Below are 21,283 nucleotides of genomic sequence, written 5' to 3'. Positions count from 1 at the left end.
CTGGTAGCTCTTGATTTGCCCTGCTGTGAACCCTGACTTGTCCTGTGTCTGTTAACTCCCTCTGTCTGCCCTTTTCCCAGTATTTCTCTGTCTGTTTGTCTGCTTGGTTCTCCGGTTCTGATCTCCTGGCTTGGTTATTTACTTAATTACTGTTTGTTCCTATTGTACCGTATATTGCCCGTTCTGGTTTACTGATCTCTGGCTATGTCCTGACTATCCGTCTGTCTAATCCTTTTATACTGTCATGCTATCTCATGCTTTTGACTCGGCTTGTCTGACCACTCTCTCGCCACTTGGTGGCGTCTGTTCTGCTGTCCTGTGTGTGCAGTCTCACTTTCCTCTCAAGCTCCCCCTGGTGGAGGTTGCACTGTACTGCACTGCACTGCAGCAGCCTGACAGTATCCTTCTAGCCTTGTATTCCAATCATGTGTATCGTGCACTGGGAATATGCAAATTCTCTCATCAGAACTCCTCCCCTGGTTTAGCGATGTCTTCCTTTTAACTGAAACGGCCAAAATCTAGTGTTCTTTGAGCTTGGGGAGAATCTCCACTTATCCCAGAATTCACTGGAAATATACAAATTCTCTCATCAGGACTCCTCCCCTGGTAGTATAATACTACCTGTGCCCTGCGAATGCGTCTATCGTTTGCCAAACAACAATATATGGTATAAGAAGTGAATCTGTGCTGGAGGGGTAGACAAAGGAGGAGAACAGGGCAGGAAATTGTATTCAAGTGATAACAATGACAGCAGGCAGCTGATGGGGGTATTCATCAGTCACTGCCTGCGCTCTAAATAAATAAGTAAATAAAAAATGGCACTGATTCCCCTGTATTTTTGAGAACCAGCCAGGCAAAACTCACAGCTGGGGGCTGCAACAATCAGCTGTCAGCTTGAGCAAGACTGGTTATCAAGAATAGAGGGGTCCCCATGCGTATTTTTATTTAAATAAATAATTTTAAAAAAGCGTGTGGTCCCCTTCATTTTTGACAACCAGCCTTGCTAATGCAGACTGCTGGGGGCTGGTGTTCTCAGGCTGGTAAGGAGCCATGGATATAGGTCCCCCCAGCCAAAAAAAAGGAGCCCGCAGCTGCCCAGAAATGGCGCATCTATTACATGCGCCAATTCTGGTGCTTTGTCTGACTCTTCTCACTTACCCTGTAGTAGTGGCAAGTGGGGTTCCTATTTGTGGGGTTGATATCACCTTTGTATTGTCCGGTGACATCAAGCCCACGGACTACTAATGGAGAGGAGTCTATAAGACACCTATCCATTACTAATCCTATAGTTGTATGCTAAATAAAGACACAACCAGAGTAAAGCCCTTTATTAGAAATAAGACTAAACACAGTTTTCCATTTTATTTAAAATTAACAATCACAGTTATACTCACCTAACGCCTAATTCCACCAAAGCACTTGTCTCCAGTAATAAAGCTGAAATAAAAAAAAACAATATCCCTCACCTGTCAGTCATTCTGTCTCACGCCAAAATCCATATATGAGAGATTAATAGTTTTCAACCTGGACAGTGCCAAGATGCCACTGACCAGGTTGAGAACCACTGGTGATTGAACTGCTGCGAGCGCAGCCTCAGTGACCAGCGGTGAAGTCATTGAGGTTACCTCCGGTCACTGACACTGTGCTCACAGCAGTTCAGTCACCTGTGGTTCTCAGCCTGGATGGTCAAATCTTGGCACTATCCAGGTTGAAAACTATTAATCCACCAGACATGGATTATGGCGTGGGACAGAATGACCGACAGGTGAGGGATATTGTTGTTGTTTTTTTTAGTTTTATTACAGGAGAGTGAGGGCTTTGGTTGAATTAGGAGTTAGTTGAACATAGCAGTGTTTATTATTTTTAAATAAAATGGAAAAACTGTGTTTAGTCTTATTTCTAATAAAGGACTTTATTCTGGCTGTGTCTTTAGTTACCACATGACTATAGGATCATTAATGGATAGGCGTTTTATATAGGCATCTTCATTAGTAATCTGTGGGCTTAATGTCACCGGACAATACAAAGGTGATACTAACCTCACAAATATGAACCCCACTTGCCACCGCTACATGGCAAGTGGGAAGAGCCGGGCAAAGCGCCAGAATTAGCGCATCTTATAGATGTGCCTTTTCTGGGTGCTAGCGGGCTGCTATTTTTAGGCTGAGAAGAGCTAATTTCCATGGCCAATTACCAGCCTGAGAATATCAGCCCCCAGCTGTCTGCTTTAGCAACGCTGGCTGTCAAAAATGGGGTTGACCTCATTTCTTTTTTTTATTATTTAAATAATTTTAAAAAAAATATGGGGACCCCTCTATTCTTGATAACAAACTTTGCAGAAGCTGTCAAACTGAGGGATGCAGGCCCCTACTGTGAGTTTTGCCTGGCTGGTTATAAAAAATACAGGGGAACCCATACAGATTTCTTTATTTAATTATTAATTTACAGAGCAGGAGCGGCTGATGAATATTTCCATCCACCGCTCCTGCTCTCACTCTTATTAGCGGCAGCAGTTGTGAGCTGATGGGAGCTGTAGTTCCATCAGCTGTCACCACACCAGTGACCGGATGTAAACTTTATACCTCCGAGCACAGCAGTGCACTCACGCTGTCTTCTGACAGTGTGGGAACCGCAGCTCAGACTGGTCGGGACGATTTAATTGCGGATCAAAAACACTATGTTGGTTTTTCTCACACTGTCACACAATGTGGGAAACACCCGCTTTTGTACTATGTATGTTCGGCTATATTTGACAATTAAATATATGATTAAATCAGCGAATATTGCAAACTTGGCAATCACGAGCTGAACTGAATGTTGAAATTTTCACTCATCTCTAATTACAAGTCCTTGACAACGTCTTCTCCCACCTTTCAGTTCATAATAAAGTGTCCTATGCACCTTATCCCCTCCTCTGTTCTCCCCAGCTCTCCCCAATAAATGTTAAGTCCCCGATACCACTACAATGAACTGTGAGATAGGGGAGGACACTATCAGGGGCTTAGCACCCTCATTCACCACCCAAATCATTTTACATCCATATCTAACATTCTCGTTCCCCTGTTCGTAAGTCCATTATAAGGCCCCCTTCCTCCCATCCATATCCTCCACATTCCTCATTGTCCTCATTTCCCTGCATCCCAACAGTGCCCTTTCCTCCACCTCCATTAGTACCCTCTCCACCACCTCCATCATTGTTCTCTCCTCCACCATCATTACCCTTTCCACCATCTCAATCATTACCTTCTCCACCACTTCCAACATTGATCTCATCCACCACCTCCATAATTGTTTTCTCCCACCACTTCGACAATTGTTCTCACCCACCTCCTCTATTATTGCCGTTTACCTTCTCCCAGCCATCTTTGCCCTCTCAACCACCTCATCATTACCCTCTCCACCACCATCATTGTTCTCCCCTACCACCTCCATCATTGCCCTCTCCACCACCTCCATCGTTGAAATCTCCCCCACCTCATCATTGTTCTCCCACCACCCCCATCATTGACTTCTCCCCCACCACCTCCATCATTGTTCTCCCCCACCACCTCCATCATTGTCCTCTCCCTCACCATCATCAGTGCACTCTCCACCACCTCCATTATTGCCCTCTCCACCACCTCCATCATTACCCTCTCCACCACCTCCATCATTGTTCTCCTCCACCACCTCCATATACATATATATATATATATATATACACACCTCTCACCTTTCCACACACAAACCTCTCACCACCTCCATATATATACACACACCTCTCGCCTCTCTGCACACACACCTCTCACTTCTCCTCGCACACATGCACATCTCTCTCAACTTTCCGCATGTTCCCCCACAGCACCATCATCGCTGGCAGCTTTCTGTTTGACACAGACACTCACTGAATGCTGACATCATCCAGCCATGCGACTGTGTCAGGCAGGAAGAGGAGGAAGGAACCCTGCCTCTGCTGCCTAAAGGAGGAAATGGCAGCAAAGCTGCAGGGATCGCTGTCTGCCTACCACACATGAGGGCAAACTGACCAGGGGCCCCCTGGAACATCGATGCTCAAGACACAGGCCATATTGCCCTCAGTGCTATCTGCCCAGGTGTTTACACACCCTTGTTGCACTTAATGGTACTCTGCATCTTGACTTGTACACATGTAACGTAGGTGTCTGGATGCAGCGCACAGAGTCATGATTAGGAAACAGTCAGGGATAATTATAGTTCTATTTATATACAGTGGCTTTAAGTAACTCTGAACAATTAGTGTAAGTAACTAGGCAGATTAACATTCAAGCAATATAGCAATTAACTTGGAAAATAATAATAATCTTTATTTTTATATAGCGCTAACATATTTCGCAGCGCTTTACAGTTTGCACACATTATCATCGCTGTCCCCGACGGGCTCACAATCTAAATTCCCTATCAGTATGTCTTTGGAATGTGGGAGGAAACACACGCAAACACGGAGAGAACATACAAACTCTTTGCAGATGTTCTCCTTGGTGGGGTTTGAACCCAGGACTCCAGCACTGCAAGGCTGTAGTGCTGACCACTGCGCCACCGTTCAGCAAAGCAAAGGAAGTCTTTTTCTATCTAATGTTAATGCTCTTTTCACATCGGTGGTGCACCCAGTTGTGGTAGTCAACACATAAATTCTCTCTCTGCAAATCTGGTTTTCCCTCCAGGCTGCAAGTCTCTTTCTAACATAGTCTATCAAAGACCGCTGAGCCTCCCAAGGATCAATGGGCACCCTCCAAACCTGAGATTGTAATTCCAGTCAACTCCGGTATTGTAGATGATAGTTGGGAGTGATGGTCCTGCTCATGAACACTGTCCCTCTGCAGTCACAGACGGGCCTTGCCTGTTGTGGTTTACTCACGGATCTTCTCGGCTTGACAGCCAACAGAAGTCTTTTAGGATTGGAGTGGAGTGAACTAGGCTTTGACTCTTGACAGGCAAAGTCTGGTCTCTTGAGCTTCACTGGTGTCGGGTGAATCCTGGTGCTAACTAGTGCAGATGGAACTCTGAGTCCTCCTGAGCGAAATCTGTGCTTTGTCAGGTGATGACCGGCACTTTGATGGTGTCGACTTTCTGCTGAGGCCTGTTACACTGGCCTCAGTGACATCCCTGGAACCTGTCAGCTCCACTCTCTTCTCTGGATCTTCCAGCACAATTTGGTTCCACTTGATTTTGCCTGGCAAGCAGATAGCAAAATCTCATTAATTGCACATGTTCCAAGGGCTCTTCAAGGATAGCACAGCTTCTTATTGCACACATATTGGCAGGTGAATGGATCATACAGCGTTATTTGAACACCCTATTATTTTGATAGCTGGAAAATACATGTGAAGCACTTTTTTACCATTTACCTTTTGTGTCACCTCTATTTCTTCATAGATTGTAAGCTTACGGGCAGCAGGGCTCTCATTCCTTTTGGAATCTATTGATTTATGTGTCACTCTATAATGTCTGATACTGTTTGTACATGTCCCCTCTGAATTGTAAAGTGCTGCGGAATATATTGGCGCTATAGAAGTAAAATTATTATTATTATTAACCAGGTCACACAGATATCACTAATTCACTACCGATAATTACTATGAAGGGGAGGAGAGAGGTGTGATAACAAACATCACTCTGATTCTATTCCAGGTATCTGGAAATAATGTGCTGCTATCTTGAATATGACAAGCGCTATCGCAAACTACAGTTTTCATCTTCCTGTGCTGTCATGCTGTAAAATTGCGAGATAGCACTTGTCGTCACAAATAATTACAGGTACCAAAGCATTAGAGTGGTGTTTGTAATTACACACAGCTCTGCTCTTCTCTGTCCACACAGTAATCAGCATGTGAGATTTGTGTGACTTGGTTAGACATGAGATCACGCATGGATAGGCAGTTCTGACATTTTATGCGTACATTTCCTTTTATTTTTTCCTGCATGATGCCTTCTATCTACTATATGATTGAGGAACATCATACAGGGGAAAAAGTGACTTCCCCTAGAAAAGAATCTCTGACAATGACCCCTTGATTGATGAGAAAAGTAATATATCAACTTTACAAGCTAATATCTCCACTACTGAGATGAGAAATAAAAAAATGAAAACATGTTTTATTCAAATATTCAGGCACTTCATCATTATGTGGCCAGATTAAGGCCGGCTTCACACTTGCGAGTTTTACGGATGTAAGAGCGCAGAAACTACGTCCGTAAAACTCGCAAAAAATACGGCACAATTATTCTCTATGCCCCTGCTCCTATCTGCCGTATTTTACTGATCAGTATTATACGGCTTTCTACGGCCGTACAAAATCGCAGCATGCTGCGTTTGTCACCGTACTGCGCAAGAAATACGCCAATGAAAGTCTATGGAAGCGTGAAAAATACGGATTTCACACGGACAAGCAGTGTGACTTGCGAGAAATACGCAGCGCTGTTAGAGAGAAAAGCCGGTAATTCAGTGCGGTGTACAGTAAAATCACACTGACAGCTTACAGTCCAATAGGTAGAATAAATGTGTACACATAGAATAGGTATATATATATATATATATGTCAGTGAGACACATATATGTATATATATTAATATTTATTCCAGCGCTATACAGCTTGAAAGCCGGTAATTCAATTACCGGCTTTTTCTTTCTCCTTCTTAAAACCCGACATGATTTGAGACATGGTTTACATACAGTAAACCATGTCTTCTCTCCATTTTTTTTGCAGATTCCACACTACTAATGTCAGTAGTGTGTATCTGCAAAATTTGGCCGTTCTAGCTCTTAAAATAAAGGGTTAAATGGCGGAAAAAATTGGCGTGGGCTCCCGCGCAATTTTCTCCGCCAGAGTAGTAAAGCCAGTGACTGAGGGCAGATATTAATAGCCTGGAGAGGGTCCATGGTTATTGGCCCCCCCCTGGCTAAAAATATCTGCCCCCAGCCACCCCAAAAAAGGCACATCTGGAAGATGCGCCTATTCTGGCACTTGGCCACTCTCTTCCCATTCCCGTGTAGCGGTGGGATATGGGGTAATGAAGGGTTAATGCCACCTTGCTATTGTAAGGTGACATTAAGCCTAATTAATAATGGAGAGGCGTCAATTATGACACCTATCCATTATTAATCCAATTGAATGAAAGGGTTAAATAAAACACAAACACATTATTTAAAATTATTTTAATGAAATAAAAACAATGGTTGTTGGAGTATTTTATTCTACGCCCAATCCAATCACTGAAGACCCTCGTTCTGTGAAAGAAAAAACATAATAAACCAACAATATACTTACCCTCCGCAGATCTGTAACGTCCAACGATGTAAATCCTTCTGAAGGGGTTAAAACATTTTGCAGCAAGGAGCTTTGCTAATGCAATGCTACTCCTCGCTGCAAAACCCCGGGGAATGAGTCTAAATATAGATCAATGAGCTATATTTAGCTTCATTTGCGGTGAGGCGCCCTCTGCTGGATGTTCATAGATCGTGGGAAATTTCCTAGAAAGCTCCCAGGCTTTCTAGGCAAGTATAGCCTGTATAGCGCTGGAATAAATATTAATATATATACATATATGTGTCTAATGACATATATATATATATATATATATATATATATATATATATATAGAGACAGTATATATATATATTTTTTTCTTTTTGGGACACATGGATCATTGCTATAGCGGTATGTTGGTTTTGCAAGCCTGCGAGAAAACCACGCAGTACGGATGCCATACGGATTACATTCGGAGGATGCCATGCGCAAAAAACGCTGACACACCCTGCCTACGGAGGAGCTACGGACCACTATTTTCGGGACATTTCAGCGTATTACGGCCGTAATATACGGACCGTATTTTCATACGCTGAGTGTGAAGCCGGCCTAACACGTAAAATGTGGTGAAATCTACTCTTTAAGCTTTGAACTACACAACCCCTTTTTAAATTGACCATTAAGTCATAATTGCAATACATTGTGCAATACATGGATCTCACTTGTTTGAATAATTCTTAATAAATAATGTGTTCTGTGCAGAGGTTATGTTATGCTCAGTAATACATATTACATGTGTTAATGAACAATGAATCCAGATGTAGCAGTAGTACCCCACACACATTTTACCACAAATTGTTGCAGGTGTGCATCGCTGCTTTTAGCCTCGTAGTCTTAGGCTACTTTCACACTAGCGTCGTACGATGCACGTCGCAATGCGTCATTTTGATGAAAAAACGCATCCTGCAAAGTTGGCTGCAGGATGCGTTTTTTCCCTATAGACTAACATTAGCGACGCATTGCGACGCATTGCCACACGTCGCAACCGTCGTATGACGGTTGCGTCATGTTGTGGCGGACCGTCGGAACAAAAAAACGCTACTCACAATGGGGCAGCGGATGCATTGTAATAATGCATCCGCTGCCCCCGTTGTGCTGCGTTGTCATAGGATGCGTCGATACGTCGGCCCGACGCACTGTGACGGGCCAACGCCGACGCTAGTGTGAAAGTAGCCTTAGGGTATGTGCATACGTAGAAAGCTCCACTGCAGATTTTTCCGCAGCGGATTTGATAAATCCGCAGTGCAAAACCGCTGAGGTTTTTCCTGTGGATTTATCGTGTTTTCTATTGCGGATTCCGCTGCGGTTTTACATCTGCAGTTTTCTATTGGAGCAGGTGTAAAAACGCTGCGGATTCCGCACAAAGAATTGATATGCTGCGGAAAATAAAACGCTGCATTTCCGTGCGTTTTTTTCCGCAGCATGGGCACAGCATTTTTGGTTTCCCATAGGTTTACATTGTACTGTAAACTCATGGGAAACTGCTGCAGATCCGCAGCTGCGGAAACGCTGCGGATCCGCAGCAAAATCCGCAACGTGTGCACATACCCTTACATGGACAGTGTGTTTCTTTAACTTGTTTTAGCTTTGAAAAATGTGTCAATTCAGAACCACATTGCAAAATTGTGGCAATCCACAGTAAAAGAATGATGTTTTACCATCTAATATTGGCATTGTGGCAATCTGCCACTATCTGTAGACCCATCCTTACTATGTTATTCCTTTGTGTCAGGTTGCAGAATTAGAGCATTCACTGGGACACATGCTACAAGAATCTGTAGTTCAAGCTATCAATAGTAAGTCTTACTTAGGCCTCTTTCACACTTCAGTTGTTTGGCGTCAGTCTAAAACCGCCATTTTCCTCAAATAATGGATCCGTCATTTTTTTGGCGGATCCGTTATTTTCCCATAGACTTGCATTAGCGACGGATTGTGACGGATGGTCGTCCGTTCCATCCGCCATGCGACGGATCCGTCGAAATTTGGCGGACGTTGTCTAGACATAGACGGACATTGAAACGTTTTTTTGTCAGCGCCGAAATGGCGGATCGCGACAGATCCGTTGCGTCCGCCATTCCATAGAGTGGCCGCCTATGGGCGACGGATCCATCGCGACCGTCATTTCGGCGGATCCGTTGCCCCAATCCGCTTTTTCAATTGCGCATGCTCCAAAAAGTAGATACTTTTCCCAGACAACCCCCAAGTAATGGATCTGTCAAAAAAACGGATCCGTTAGAACCGTTTTCTCAACAATTGTGACGGATCCGTCGATCCGTCACTATGACGCCAAACAACTGAAGTGTCAAAGAAACCTTACCAGTCAGTTTATTTTACATTCTGGTGGCCTTCAGTCAAGTGATAATAACCTTATATGCTAATTTTCTCTTCCAGGTGGATTGAGCAGCAGCATCCCAATGCCTTCATTTGCTAATATAACTGTGCAAGAATCAGTGATATCAGTTACTCCGGTAATATAACATTTGCTAATGTGAATGTATAGAAATACCATATGAAGTAGTCTGACATTTGTGTTCTAAGGAAGAGAATAAGGCCACATTAAGTTTCCATAGGATCCTATTTACCAGAATGAACCTATGGAAAATTAGCACGGAGAATATATAGATCTGTAGAGGGGTCTATAGAAATTCTATTAAATAATGAAATTAACAGTAGTAATATTAGTACCCAACAGATCAAACTACTAGTAAATTCTCAGGGACAATCGGAAAATATACTAAGCAAGAGGGGAAAAGAAACAAACGGCCGATCAATAAAGTCCCAAATACTATATGACATATCAGCATATTTTGTTTGTAGCAGCAACAGGGGTGTCAGCACAATGACATTAAAAAGAGCAATTAAAAAACAAGGACGCCCTCATGGGGTATGGAAATGTAAGAAGAAGGGTGACAAGTGAACATATAATATTTAACAAGTAAACAAATGAGTCCAAAAAAAGACCAACAGTACACTAGTCAATTACCATTTTACAGGGTCAAGAAGAGGAATAAAGTGTCAGTGCACTCTATTTTATATAGTCATACATCTAAGGAACGAAGTAGAACTGTATATATTATGAGGAAAAAAGACTCGTCATGTGCCCATGTCTGGTGTGTCACCTAGTAGTATAGAGAGTGTTATAAGAAAGGTAATGGTGCACTTTCATTAGTATAACTCCTTCATCCAAGTGGCGTCCACCCTAAAGGCGTCCTTTCCTCATAATATGTACAGTTCTACTTAGATGTATGAATATATAAAATAGAGGAGTGCACTGACACTTTATCCCTCTTCTTGTCCCTGTAAGGGCAGTCCCACACGTCCAGATAATACCGGTACCGGAAAAATCGGTACCGGAATTATCCGTGTCCGTGTGCCACTGCGTTTCTGTGGCACATCAGTGTGGCACACGTGCGGCACACGTGTGCCGCCTGTGTGCCCACTGGGTACCACACGCACCGTGCAGGAGACAGTGCTAAAGTTTAGTGCTGTCCCCTGCATCTGGTGCTGAAGCCGCCATAGTTATCTTCTCTGCAGCAGCGTTTGCTGTAGAGAAGATATGAATATTCTTTTTTTTTTTTGTTTCTCATGTTTAAAATAAAGCTCCATGTCCCCACCCCCCTCCCACCCCCTGTGCGCCCCTCCGCTGTTCTTAAAATACTCACCCGCCTCCCTCGCTGGCTGGCCCTGCTTCCTGTCCTGGCTGCACCTTCTACTGTATGAGCGGTCACGTGGGGCCGCTCATTTACAGTAATGAATATGCGGCTCCACCCCATATTCATGACTGTAATCGGCGGCCCCACGTGACCGCTCATACAGTAGAAGGACCTCTATGGTTACCTTCCTGATGCATCGCCGACCCCCGATCATGTGACGGGGGTCGGCGATGACGTTATTTCCGGCCACCCGGCCGGATGCGGTAGTTATATGCCGCTGTCTGTGTTTGACAGCGGCATTTAACAGGTTAATAGCGGCGGGTGAATAGCGATTTCACCCGCCGCTATTGTGCGCACATGTCAGCTGTACAAAACAGCTGACATGTCGCGACTTTGATGCGGGCTCACCGCCGGAGCCCACATCAAAGGGGGTGACACGGCATGCGCAGTACTAGTACGGCGCATGTCGTGAAAGGGTTAAATCACCCCCCTTTCGCCCCATTCAAAATAAAACAATAAAAAAAAAACATACACATATTCCGTATCGACGCATTCAGAATCGCCCGATTTATCAATACAAAAAAGCATTTCCCTGATCGCTAAACAGCGTAGCGGGAAAAAAAATTTGAAATGCCAGAATTACGTTTTTTGGTCGCCGCGACATTGCATTAAAATGCAATAACGGGCGATCAAAAGAGCATATCTGCACAAAGGTGGTATCGATAAAAACATCAGCTCGGCGCGCAAAAAATAAGCTCTCACCCGACCCCAGATCACGAAAAATGGAGATGCTATTGGTATCGGAAAATGGCACAATGTTTTTTTTTTAAGCAAAGTTTTGAATTTTTTTTCACCACTTAGATAAAAAATAACCTAGACATGGTAGGTGTCTATGAACTCGTAATGACCTAGAGAATCACAATGGCAGGTCAGTTTTAGCATTTAAAGGCACGGATGATTGACCTCGTGGAGACCAAAACATCCAACACCGCAGAGACACCATCACGTGTTTCTCAACGCAGTGATCCAGAACACTGCCCCCAAATATGCAAATGCACGTAGAGGAGCTGCAGAGACACCATCACGTGTTTCTCAACACAGGCAGTGAATAGCCAGGCCTTTCCGCGGGAAGGAATAACCAAGGGAAGGGCAGCATCCAATAAAGGAAAACATCCAATAAAGGAAAACCACCTATGCCAAGCATGGTATCCATCCACAGACAGCTGTTTCGGGGTTTTTGCCCCTCATCATTGTGGAGTAGGAAACTGGCTATCAGGAGCAGTGCCTAGTAGAAATTCTATAAAGGCACGGATGATTGACCTCGTGGAGACCAAAACATCCAACACCGCGGAGACACCATCATGTGTTTCTCAACGCAGTGATCCAGAACACTGCCCCCAAATATGCAAATGCACGTAGAGGAGCTGCAGAGACACCGCAGGCCTGGCTATTCACTGCCTGCGTTGAGAAACACGTGATGGTGTCTCCGCAGCTCCTCTACGTGAGTTTTAGCATTTAGTGAACCTAGCAAAACAGCCAAACAAAAAACCAGTGTGGGATTGCACTTTTTTTGCAATTTCACCACACTTAAATTTTTTTCCCATTTTGTAGTACAAGACATGGTAAAACCAATGATGTCCTTCAAAAGTACAACTCGTCTTGCAAAAAATAAGCCCTCACATGATCATATTGATGGAAAAATAAAAAAGTTATGGCTCTGGGAAGGAGGGGAGCGAAAAACGAAAACACAAAAACGAAAAAAGGCTGCGGCGTGAAGGGGTTAATAAGGGCAGTGATATGGCAGTTTTTCAGCTACACCATCAAAAATGTGCATCTGATGAGATTATTCTCTATCAGGTGGGATGGTATATAAGTAGTAACGAATCTGTGTGGTGATTACTACATTGTTCCATCCATGAAAGACATCTGACTGTAGTTCATCTCAGGGTCCATCTTGCAAATGGGCAACGAGTTTATTTCAATATCAACAATGCAGAGGAAAGAGCTTTTGGTTCACCTAATACAAAAAAACATTAACAGCTTTCCTTCTCCTGTATCAAGCAGAACTATTTTCAAGGACTTATTTAGATGCTCCAAAAAATTATACATGGAATAAATTGAGAAAAGTATTTTGTATGAGGAAACAAGGCGCAAGGGTCTAAGGATGGGATGGACGTTCCAGTGTTGCTCTTAGACACATGTTTACAGTTCATTTAAACAACACAGTGTGTACCTGGAGCGCCCCCAGACGCAGGGCGGCGGGTTACTCGGTACCGGTCCTCTCTGGCTAAGTTCTGGGGACGTCACGGTGGCTGGACCCGGTCCGTAACCCTGCTAAGGGGCGTCCAATAAAAGGTGAAACAAGTCTGTCAAGGCTTCGTGACGCCACCTGTGGTATTCGGTCAGGGTGACCGACGCTGCTTGGGGTCCACTGGGGTGATGTGACGGCAGCTAGATGGTATACCTTCCCACAGGTGAAGTATATCCCCAGGGCTTCCGAGTGGTGTAGGTGGCGATGGTGTGAGGTGCAGTCAATAACGAGGACACAGGGTTGCAGTCTCTTTACCTCTTTACTGGTGACTTCAGGATCCTCAATCCAGAGCACTGTTAACAGGGCTGTCTGAGACCGGCAGGTCCGAAGGCACATCCAGAGTTCCCTTTGCAGGTGGAAATCGTTGCCTACCACTAGCGCCTGTGTGTTGTACTGCTTCCCTGCTGAGCATTCGGGATAGTCCTCACAACTTCTGTTCTCGTTCTTTCTAGTTCTTTCTTGTTCTTTCTATTCTCCGTCCCCCAGGTTTGTTATGGCTAGGACGCACCCGTTGGACGGGTAGGCTCGGAGCTCTTCCGGGACCCTAGAGACGCCCTTCTCCACGGTTGCCCCCTATATCTGCTTAGGTGATGTAAGGTAGACAGCCAACCTATAATTAACTGTCCTGCGGTATTTGAAGTAAGGCATAAAGTCAGTTACTTCCTTGGTGTTTCGGGCACTGGCTACGCGCCTCAGTAGGATGTTGCCGTTCTCCGGGCACGACTCCTACTGGCTCTCCTTTGTGCTTGATCTCGTTTCTCACTGTCCACAATATCCTTCGCCTCGTGTCCTTTCTTTAGATGCCGCCGCAAGGTAGTGCAGGCGCGGCTCTGTAACGTTCTGCCTTGTTGCTAGGTACCTGACAGGTTCCCACGCCTGACATGGACCCCCCCTAAATCTTCCCCGCAACACCCCCTGCCACGGGATGTTGCCTGGACAAAACCTAGTCAGCTTCTAACTAACTTCCTATCCAACCCCTAGTTTTACCAGTGTGAGGAGTGGCCTAATAAATAAAACCTTTTGCTCCCCCTAGTGGCCGGAGTGTGAAGTGTACTGTGTGCTGGTGATACCTGGTCAGGTGAACTCCTTTAGTGCCATCAGACGTACCATCACTCCCCATAGTGGCAGAGCGACATTACTGCAGCGACCAGGTCTCTGGGGCGCTGCACTCCCCCCTGGTTAAATCCAGTACTCCTGGACTGGGAAGAAGAACAACAATACATGTTAGCAAAACACATGCAAATTTTTGAAATGCAAGGAAAATATAACAATGCTTCCCTTTATGGGAGGTGAGGACACTTGAACGTTATAAAAGAAAACAAGGTTGAATATTTTAAATAACACTCTGACTATAAATAACTTCTGGTACCCTGCCGGGTATTCTACTAAGTGCAAATTCTGAACAATAATTTAACTTCTCCTTTAAGGGCGTATAGGCTGAACCCACTAAAGGCTTACTATAAAGTACTTTAATGCAACTCAACTTTTTCTTTATTTTCTAACTTCACAAATGCAGGACCGCCTAGCGCCTTGGCTGGGCCTACTGTCATTGCCGCAATCAACCATCTTTCTATGGTTCTCAGGAGGACTCTCTAACCCCTACGGGTTCACTATGTTGGAATTCGGCTTTCAACTTTTCCTGTCCTCAATCTCTAGTAACATTATTAACAGTTCCTAAATCTCAACATTATTACAATTTTAACTTTCCTAAGGTAACATTATACTTAAGTGCAACATGTGAACATTCCCTTTAAGAGGGAACCAAGTCTCTTTGAGGTAGTGCAGATTCTCTCTATCTGCAAGTCCGTTAGAAAGCAAGAACTTCTGCGCTGTATTCAAAAACAGTCTCTTCACAAAGCCTTCTTTCTTTGTATAACCAGTAGAGGGCACCTTTAAGAAGGTGCAAACTATTTACAACACAGTTTGTGAATCATTCACCGTCCATGATTCGGCAGTCTTTTAAAACACTGATGGCAAACAAGCAAGCCAAAAAAACAATAGGGATCCCGGGTAAACAAAGGGACCCCTTTAAGGAATAACCCTAGACGGGTTTTAGCAGCAAAACAGCAGGAAGACAAACAGTTAGTCAACTATGTACATTTTCAGGTTTTCGAGGTTTACTTTGATTCTGGTGGTTGTAGCTCCGCAGGCAGCAATGGGCGGGGCCATCCACCTGGATACCTGCGGTTACCAGGCGTGGTTCCAGGAGCTCCTTTGCTCCAGGCAGGGGTCTGGTTGGCTACAGTTCTAGATCCCGAAACGGCCTGGGTACTAGCCATCACTGAAGCCGATCCTTCGGCTACCACGGTGGTAGTGGTATCAACGGTGCAGGTGGTGGTCTTGACGATGGTGCACGTCGGGGTAACCACCGTAGTCCTGGTAGTAGTGGTAGACCGGTCACAAGGGGGCGCCTTTGCTACAGGGGATGGCTTCACTGACACTTTAGTCGGGTATGTCACGGGGCCTCTCCACTTGTGGACGTTCAGGGCGAACCACCTCCTCTCCCCAAAGTGCCGGGTGAAAGTGACCTCGTCCCCCGGGTAGAGATCCCGGTCCGGGTGGCCTTCTCGGAGATGGGACTCCACATCCCTCCGGTTCACAAAGACCTCCGCATACAGGTCTGGCTCCTTAATAAAGCCCCAGCCCCCACGAAGTTTGAAGTCGACGACGGTGCCCTGCCTGCGCGGGGCCTGGTGGGTGGTGCGATCTTTGCGGGCCCGGTCCTTCACCGCGAGGTCCCGCTGGTAGTGGGCCTCTCGCCCGGCCTGATACTCCCTCTCCTTCTTCTCCCACTGTCGGTCTAGCTGGACCTGATATTCCTCCCAGCTGAGGGCCTCCACCATCTCCCCTTCCTGTGTCTTCACCCCGGGGAACCCCATGAAGTTGGACCCTGGGTTCACCCAGTGGCACACTGCGCTCCGCATAGACCTTGCCTGGCATGGTGATCGGCGAGATCGGGGCTTTCAGGAAGTGCTCCATACCCGTGGCCTGATCCTAGGGCGGAAGACGCTGGATAGTATGGGTCCCAGGGAGAGGGGGTACCGCGACGGGGCCTATCAACAGGTTCTCCGCCAGCGGGGCGTAGTCGGCGGACTCACCGGCCGGTGCGACTTCCTCCATCGCAGCTGGCTCCGGTGGCGGCAAAGGAGCTGATGATGGGGGGTCCTCTGCCGACGCCTCCTGGCACGAGGCCTTGGCCTCCATATGCAACTGAAGGAGCTGCTCCATCAGGTCCTCCCTCTCAATCTGCAGGAGAACGGTCCCAACCGTGGAGATCTGGCTGCTGTGCTCCTCAGGGTAGCTGGGAGAGCCCTCTGCTTCAACCCCGCATTCTGGGTCTGAGCGACTGGCCATGGTGTCCTCCACATGGGTCACTTCCTGGTCTCTTTCCCGCTCTCTCCTTCGTGGGCGGTTCCGTTTTCTTTGTCTCTGCCCTCCATTGAGAATCAGGAGGCGGATCTCGGCCGCTGACAGACACGTCCTCAAGGTACAAAAATATTTAGACTGGGCGGTCATGGCTTTTCGCGCTTCTCAGTTCTTTCATGCCCACAACTCCACGCCCTTCTTCTTCTCCTGCGCTCCTCGTGGCGCTATAATGGCGGCGGTTTTGGCGGGAATCTTTGCGGCAATCAGTTTTTGCAACAAGTCACAGTTCAAGCACAATTCAATCACAGTTCCAAGGCACACATGACCTGCTTCTCAGGCTTAAGTAGATCCTGTTCGTGATGCCAAGTTGGAGCGACCCCAGACGCAGGGCCGCGGGTTACTCGGTACCGGTCCTCTTTGGCTCAGTTCTGGGGATGTCACGGTGGCTGGACCCGGTCCGTGACCCTGCTAAGGGGCGTCCAATAAAAGGTGAAACAAGTCTGTCAAGGCTTCGTGACGCCACCTGTGGTATTTGGTCAGGGTGACCGACGCTGTTTGGGGTCCACTGATTAGACCCTTTACATCTAGTCTAGGCCCCATTTTTGCTGGTCTCTGGCTCTAGTACCTGGGACATTTAATTTTTTCAGTTTATATGAGCGCTCCATGAGGGCACAAATATATAAATATATGGGCCATGAATGGACGAAGCACATACTGATGGCTCTGTAGCCAATCCGAGATTTATGCTGACTAATGGGGACTTTATAGTTTGCTAAGGAGCCAGGGGGCTATGATAGTTAGCAATGTAGTTTTAACCAATCAGGGAGACTTTTCCTGAGCATGCCCCCATGTTCACTTCCAGATTTATTCTGATCAATACCTTTTTCCATATTGCTTATGTAGAGTTTTTACTCAGTCTCATCTGGCCCTTAACATATATACAGCATTTATGGTATACTGGTAGTTCTAATGTTTTAAGGAATGTTTGTTATAAGAATTGCACTTATTGGTGGACATTATTATTATTATTATTATTAATAATTTATATAGCACCATTAATTCCATGGTGCTGTACATGAGAAAGGGTTACATACAGGGTATATAGATATTGATTACAGTAAGCAGGTTTACAGTGACAGACTGGTACAGAGGGGAGAGGACCCTGTCCTTGAGGACTTACATTCTATGGGATAGTGGGGAAGAGACAGAAGGTAGGGGCGAGGCGGCGGCTCTGGCGATGGTGAGGCGGCAGAATAGTTATTGCAGGCTGTAGGCTTTCTTGAAGAGATGGGTTTTCAGGTTCCGTCTGAAGGAGCCAAGGGTGGTGGATAGTCAGACGTGTTGAGGCATGGAATTCCAGAGGATGGGGGATATTCGGGAGAAATCTTGGAGGCGGTTGTGTGAGGAACGAATAAGTGTGGAGGAGAGTAGGAGGTATTGGGAGGATCGGAGATTACGTGAGGGAAGATATTGGGAGATTAGTTCAGAGATATAGGGAGGGGACAGGTTGTGGATGGCTTTGTAGATCAGTGTTAGTAGTTTGAACTGGATTCGTTGGGGAATGGGGAGCCAGTGGAGGGATTTGCAGAGGGGAGAAGCAGGGGAGTAGCGAGGAGATAGGTGGATTAGCCGGGCAGTAGAGTTGAGGACAGACTGGAGTGGTGCAAGAGAGTTAGCGGGGAGGCCACAGAGGAGGATGTTGCAGTAGTCGAGGCGGGAGATGATGAGGGCATGCACAAGAGTTTTGGTAGATTGTGGGCTGAGGAAGGAACGGATTCTGGCAATATTTTTGAGTTGGAGGCGACAGGAGGTGGCAAGAGTTTGGACGTGCGGTTTGAAGGACAGAGCAGAGTAGAGAGTTACCCCGAGGCAGCGGATTTCAGGTGCAAGAGAGAGCGTGATGCCGTTTACCATAATAGAAAGGTCAGGTAGGGGGGATACGTGAGATGGGGGAAAGAAGATGAGTTCGGTTTTGTCTACATTGAGTTTTAGGAAACGAGAGGTGAAGAAGGAGGATATGGCTGACAGACACTTCGGGATTTTGGACAGCAGAGAGGTGACATCTGAGCCAGAGAGGTAGATCCGAGTGTCGTCCGCATACAGGTGGTACTGGAAGCCGTGGGACTTTATGAGTTGTCTTAGGCCAAGAGTATAGATGGAAAAAAGTAGGGGCCCTAGGACAGAGCCCTGAGGGACTCCAACAGAGAGAGGGCGGGATGAGGAGGTGGTGTGGGAGTGGGAACCGCTAAATGTGCGGTCGGAAAGGTATGAGGCAATCCAGGACAGGGCAAGGTCTTTGATGCCAAGGGAAGAAAGAATCTGTAGCAGTAGGCAGTGATCGACTGTGTCGAAAGCAGAGGACAGGTCAAGAAGGAGGAGGATGGAGAACTGTCTGTTAGCTTTGGCTGTGAGTAAGTCATTAGTAATTTTTGTCAGGGCAGTTTTGGTGGAGTGGTGGGGGCGGAAGCCAGATTGGAGGTTGTCAAGGAGAGAGTTAGATGAGAGGTGGGAGGAAATTTGAGCATGGACATGCTGCTCAAGGAGTTTTGAAGCAAACGGGAGCAGTGATATGGGGCGGTAGCTGGGCATAGCAGTTGGGTCAAGGTTAGTTTTTTTGAGGATGGGTGTGATAGTGGCATGTTTGAAGGCCATATAAAGTTGTTTTGATTGGTTGCAGGGAGTTTAAATAGGAGGACTGTGTGCTACTTTATTAAATGGCCAATGACCCAGACCTATACTATGGGCTGAAACGTTACTGCAGTTTCTGTTTCTGGCATTTGTGATGCCATAATAAAGTAATTTGATCATTTTTGGATGCTGGAACCTCCTTCTTTTACAAAATATAAAGACGCTTAAATGATATTTTGAGTTTCCTCTAGTACCTAAGGTCCACTCAAAATCATATAAGTAGCATTTTGTATTCTTATTAAATTATTACTTCAGATCTGTTTTATTAAACTATGTAGTGGCAAAACAATACAGTTAATCACATTCAATCTAGTGAGAACAGGTTACCTAAGCAATGGGGTCGTTATAAGTAGAGCCGAGCGAATATGTTCAGGTTCCCTCTTATTCGGCAAGGTGTAGCGCTTGCCAAATAAACTGCAGAGGGAAGCCGGGTTCCTGGATCGCGCCGGCTGATCAGCTGATCTAATATCTGATCTAATAATCTGATCTAAATATCTGTGATATTTCAGTTTTTCTCTTTTAATAAATTTGCAAAAATAACTATGTTTCTGTTTTTTTTTCAGTCAAGATAAGGTGCAGAGTGTACATTAATGAGTTAAAAATTAACTTTTTTGAATTTACCAAGTGGCTGCAATGAAACAAAGGGTTATAAATTTAAAGGGGTCTGAATACTTTCCGTACCCACTGTGTATGTGTATATACAGTATGTATACAGCTCGGCAAAAATTAAGACACCACCACATCAAAACCCTGTCATTGGCAGCCCAATCTCCAGACCTGAACCCCATTGAAAACCTCTCGCATGTAATCAAGAGGATGAAGGATAGACACAAGCCATCAAACATAGGGTTGAACAAAACGGATCGGACAAATTCAAAAATCGCCGACTTTCGGCAAAGTTGGATTTCATGAAACCCGACCCGATCCTAGTGTGGGATCGGCCATGAGGTCGGCAATCTTCGCGCCAAAGTCGCGTTTCGTATGACGCGTTCAGCACCATTTTTCAGCAAATGAAGAGGATGCATAGTGTGGGCAGCGTGATGACATGGGTCTCGGTCCCCACCATCTTAGAGAAGGGCATGACAGTGATTGGCTTGCTTTCTGAGGCATCACAGGGGCTATAAAGGGGCGTTCCCGCTGACCGCCATCTTACTTCTGCCGATCTTAGCATAGGGAGAGGTTGCTGCAGCTTCATCAGAAGAAGGGATATAGTTAGGGAGGGAAAACTGCTTGTGCTGTAGCGATTTCCACTGTCCAACACCACGATTTGCTTGCAGGGACAGTGGAGGCTATATTTTTGTGCATCAGCTCTGTAGCTTATTAGGCTGCCTTATAAGGCTCCCTGATAGCTGCATTGCTGTTTGCACGCCGCTGTGCAAACCAACTGCTTTTTTAAAAGCAAAAATCCTGTTGCTCCTTTCTGCACAGTTATCTTCTTTATTTGTCCACACTTTTGTGTGCAGCAGTCCTTTTTATTACTGCCATACTTTTCCTGAGATCATTGTAGGGAGATTGAAATTGTACTACAGTCCTTGTATTTTTTCATATATCTTCCAGCCACTTTCTGCCACTTAGATTACATTGTTTTATACACTGGGCCTGAGTTTTGGGTAAGTCTCCCCAAAAAAGGGGGAAATTCAAGTTCTCACAAAGTGGATCTACTGCAGTCCTGTTAGTTTGGTGTATGCCAGCCAGCCACTTTCTGCCACTTAGATTGCAATGTTTTATACACTGGGCCTGAGTTTTGGGTCAGTCTCCCCCCAAAAAGGGAGTTTCAAATTCTCACAAAGTGGATCTACTGCAGTCCTGTTAGTTTGATGTATGTCAGCCAGCCACTTTCTGCCACATACATTGCGTTGTTTTATACACTGGGCCTGAGTTTTGGGTCAGTGTGTGCTGTTCCATGCATATTCCTCAGTTTCCATGTATGTTGTTATATTTTA

General features: G+C 45.6%; 1 protein-coding gene across 5 annotated transcripts in view; it reads left to right on the top strand.

The window, feature by feature from the left end:
* Positions 1–21,283, top strand: part of LOC138667605 (bactericidal permeability-increasing protein-like) — a 295,646-nt gene that overhangs the window by 259,348 nt on the left and 15,015 nt on the right. For all 5 annotated transcript variants that reach the window (XM_069755743.1, XM_069755742.1, XM_069755739.1 and 2 more), the window contains 2 exons: positions 9,055–9,118; positions 9,714–9,790. In XM_069755743.1, coding sequence (XP_069611844.1) covers positions 9,055–9,118; positions 9,714–9,790 — 141 coding nt within the window. The remainder of the gene's footprint in view (positions 1–9,054; positions 9,119–9,713; positions 9,791–21,283) is intronic.

Source organism: Ranitomeya imitator, chromosome 2 (assembly GCF_032444005.1).
Source record: "Ranitomeya imitator isolate aRanImi1 chromosome 2, aRanImi1.pri, whole genome shotgun sequence".
NCBI classification, from domain to species: domain Eukaryota; kingdom Metazoa; phylum Chordata; class Amphibia; order Anura; family Dendrobatidae; genus Ranitomeya; species Ranitomeya imitator.
This window is presented reverse-complemented; position numbering and strand designations above follow the sequence as displayed.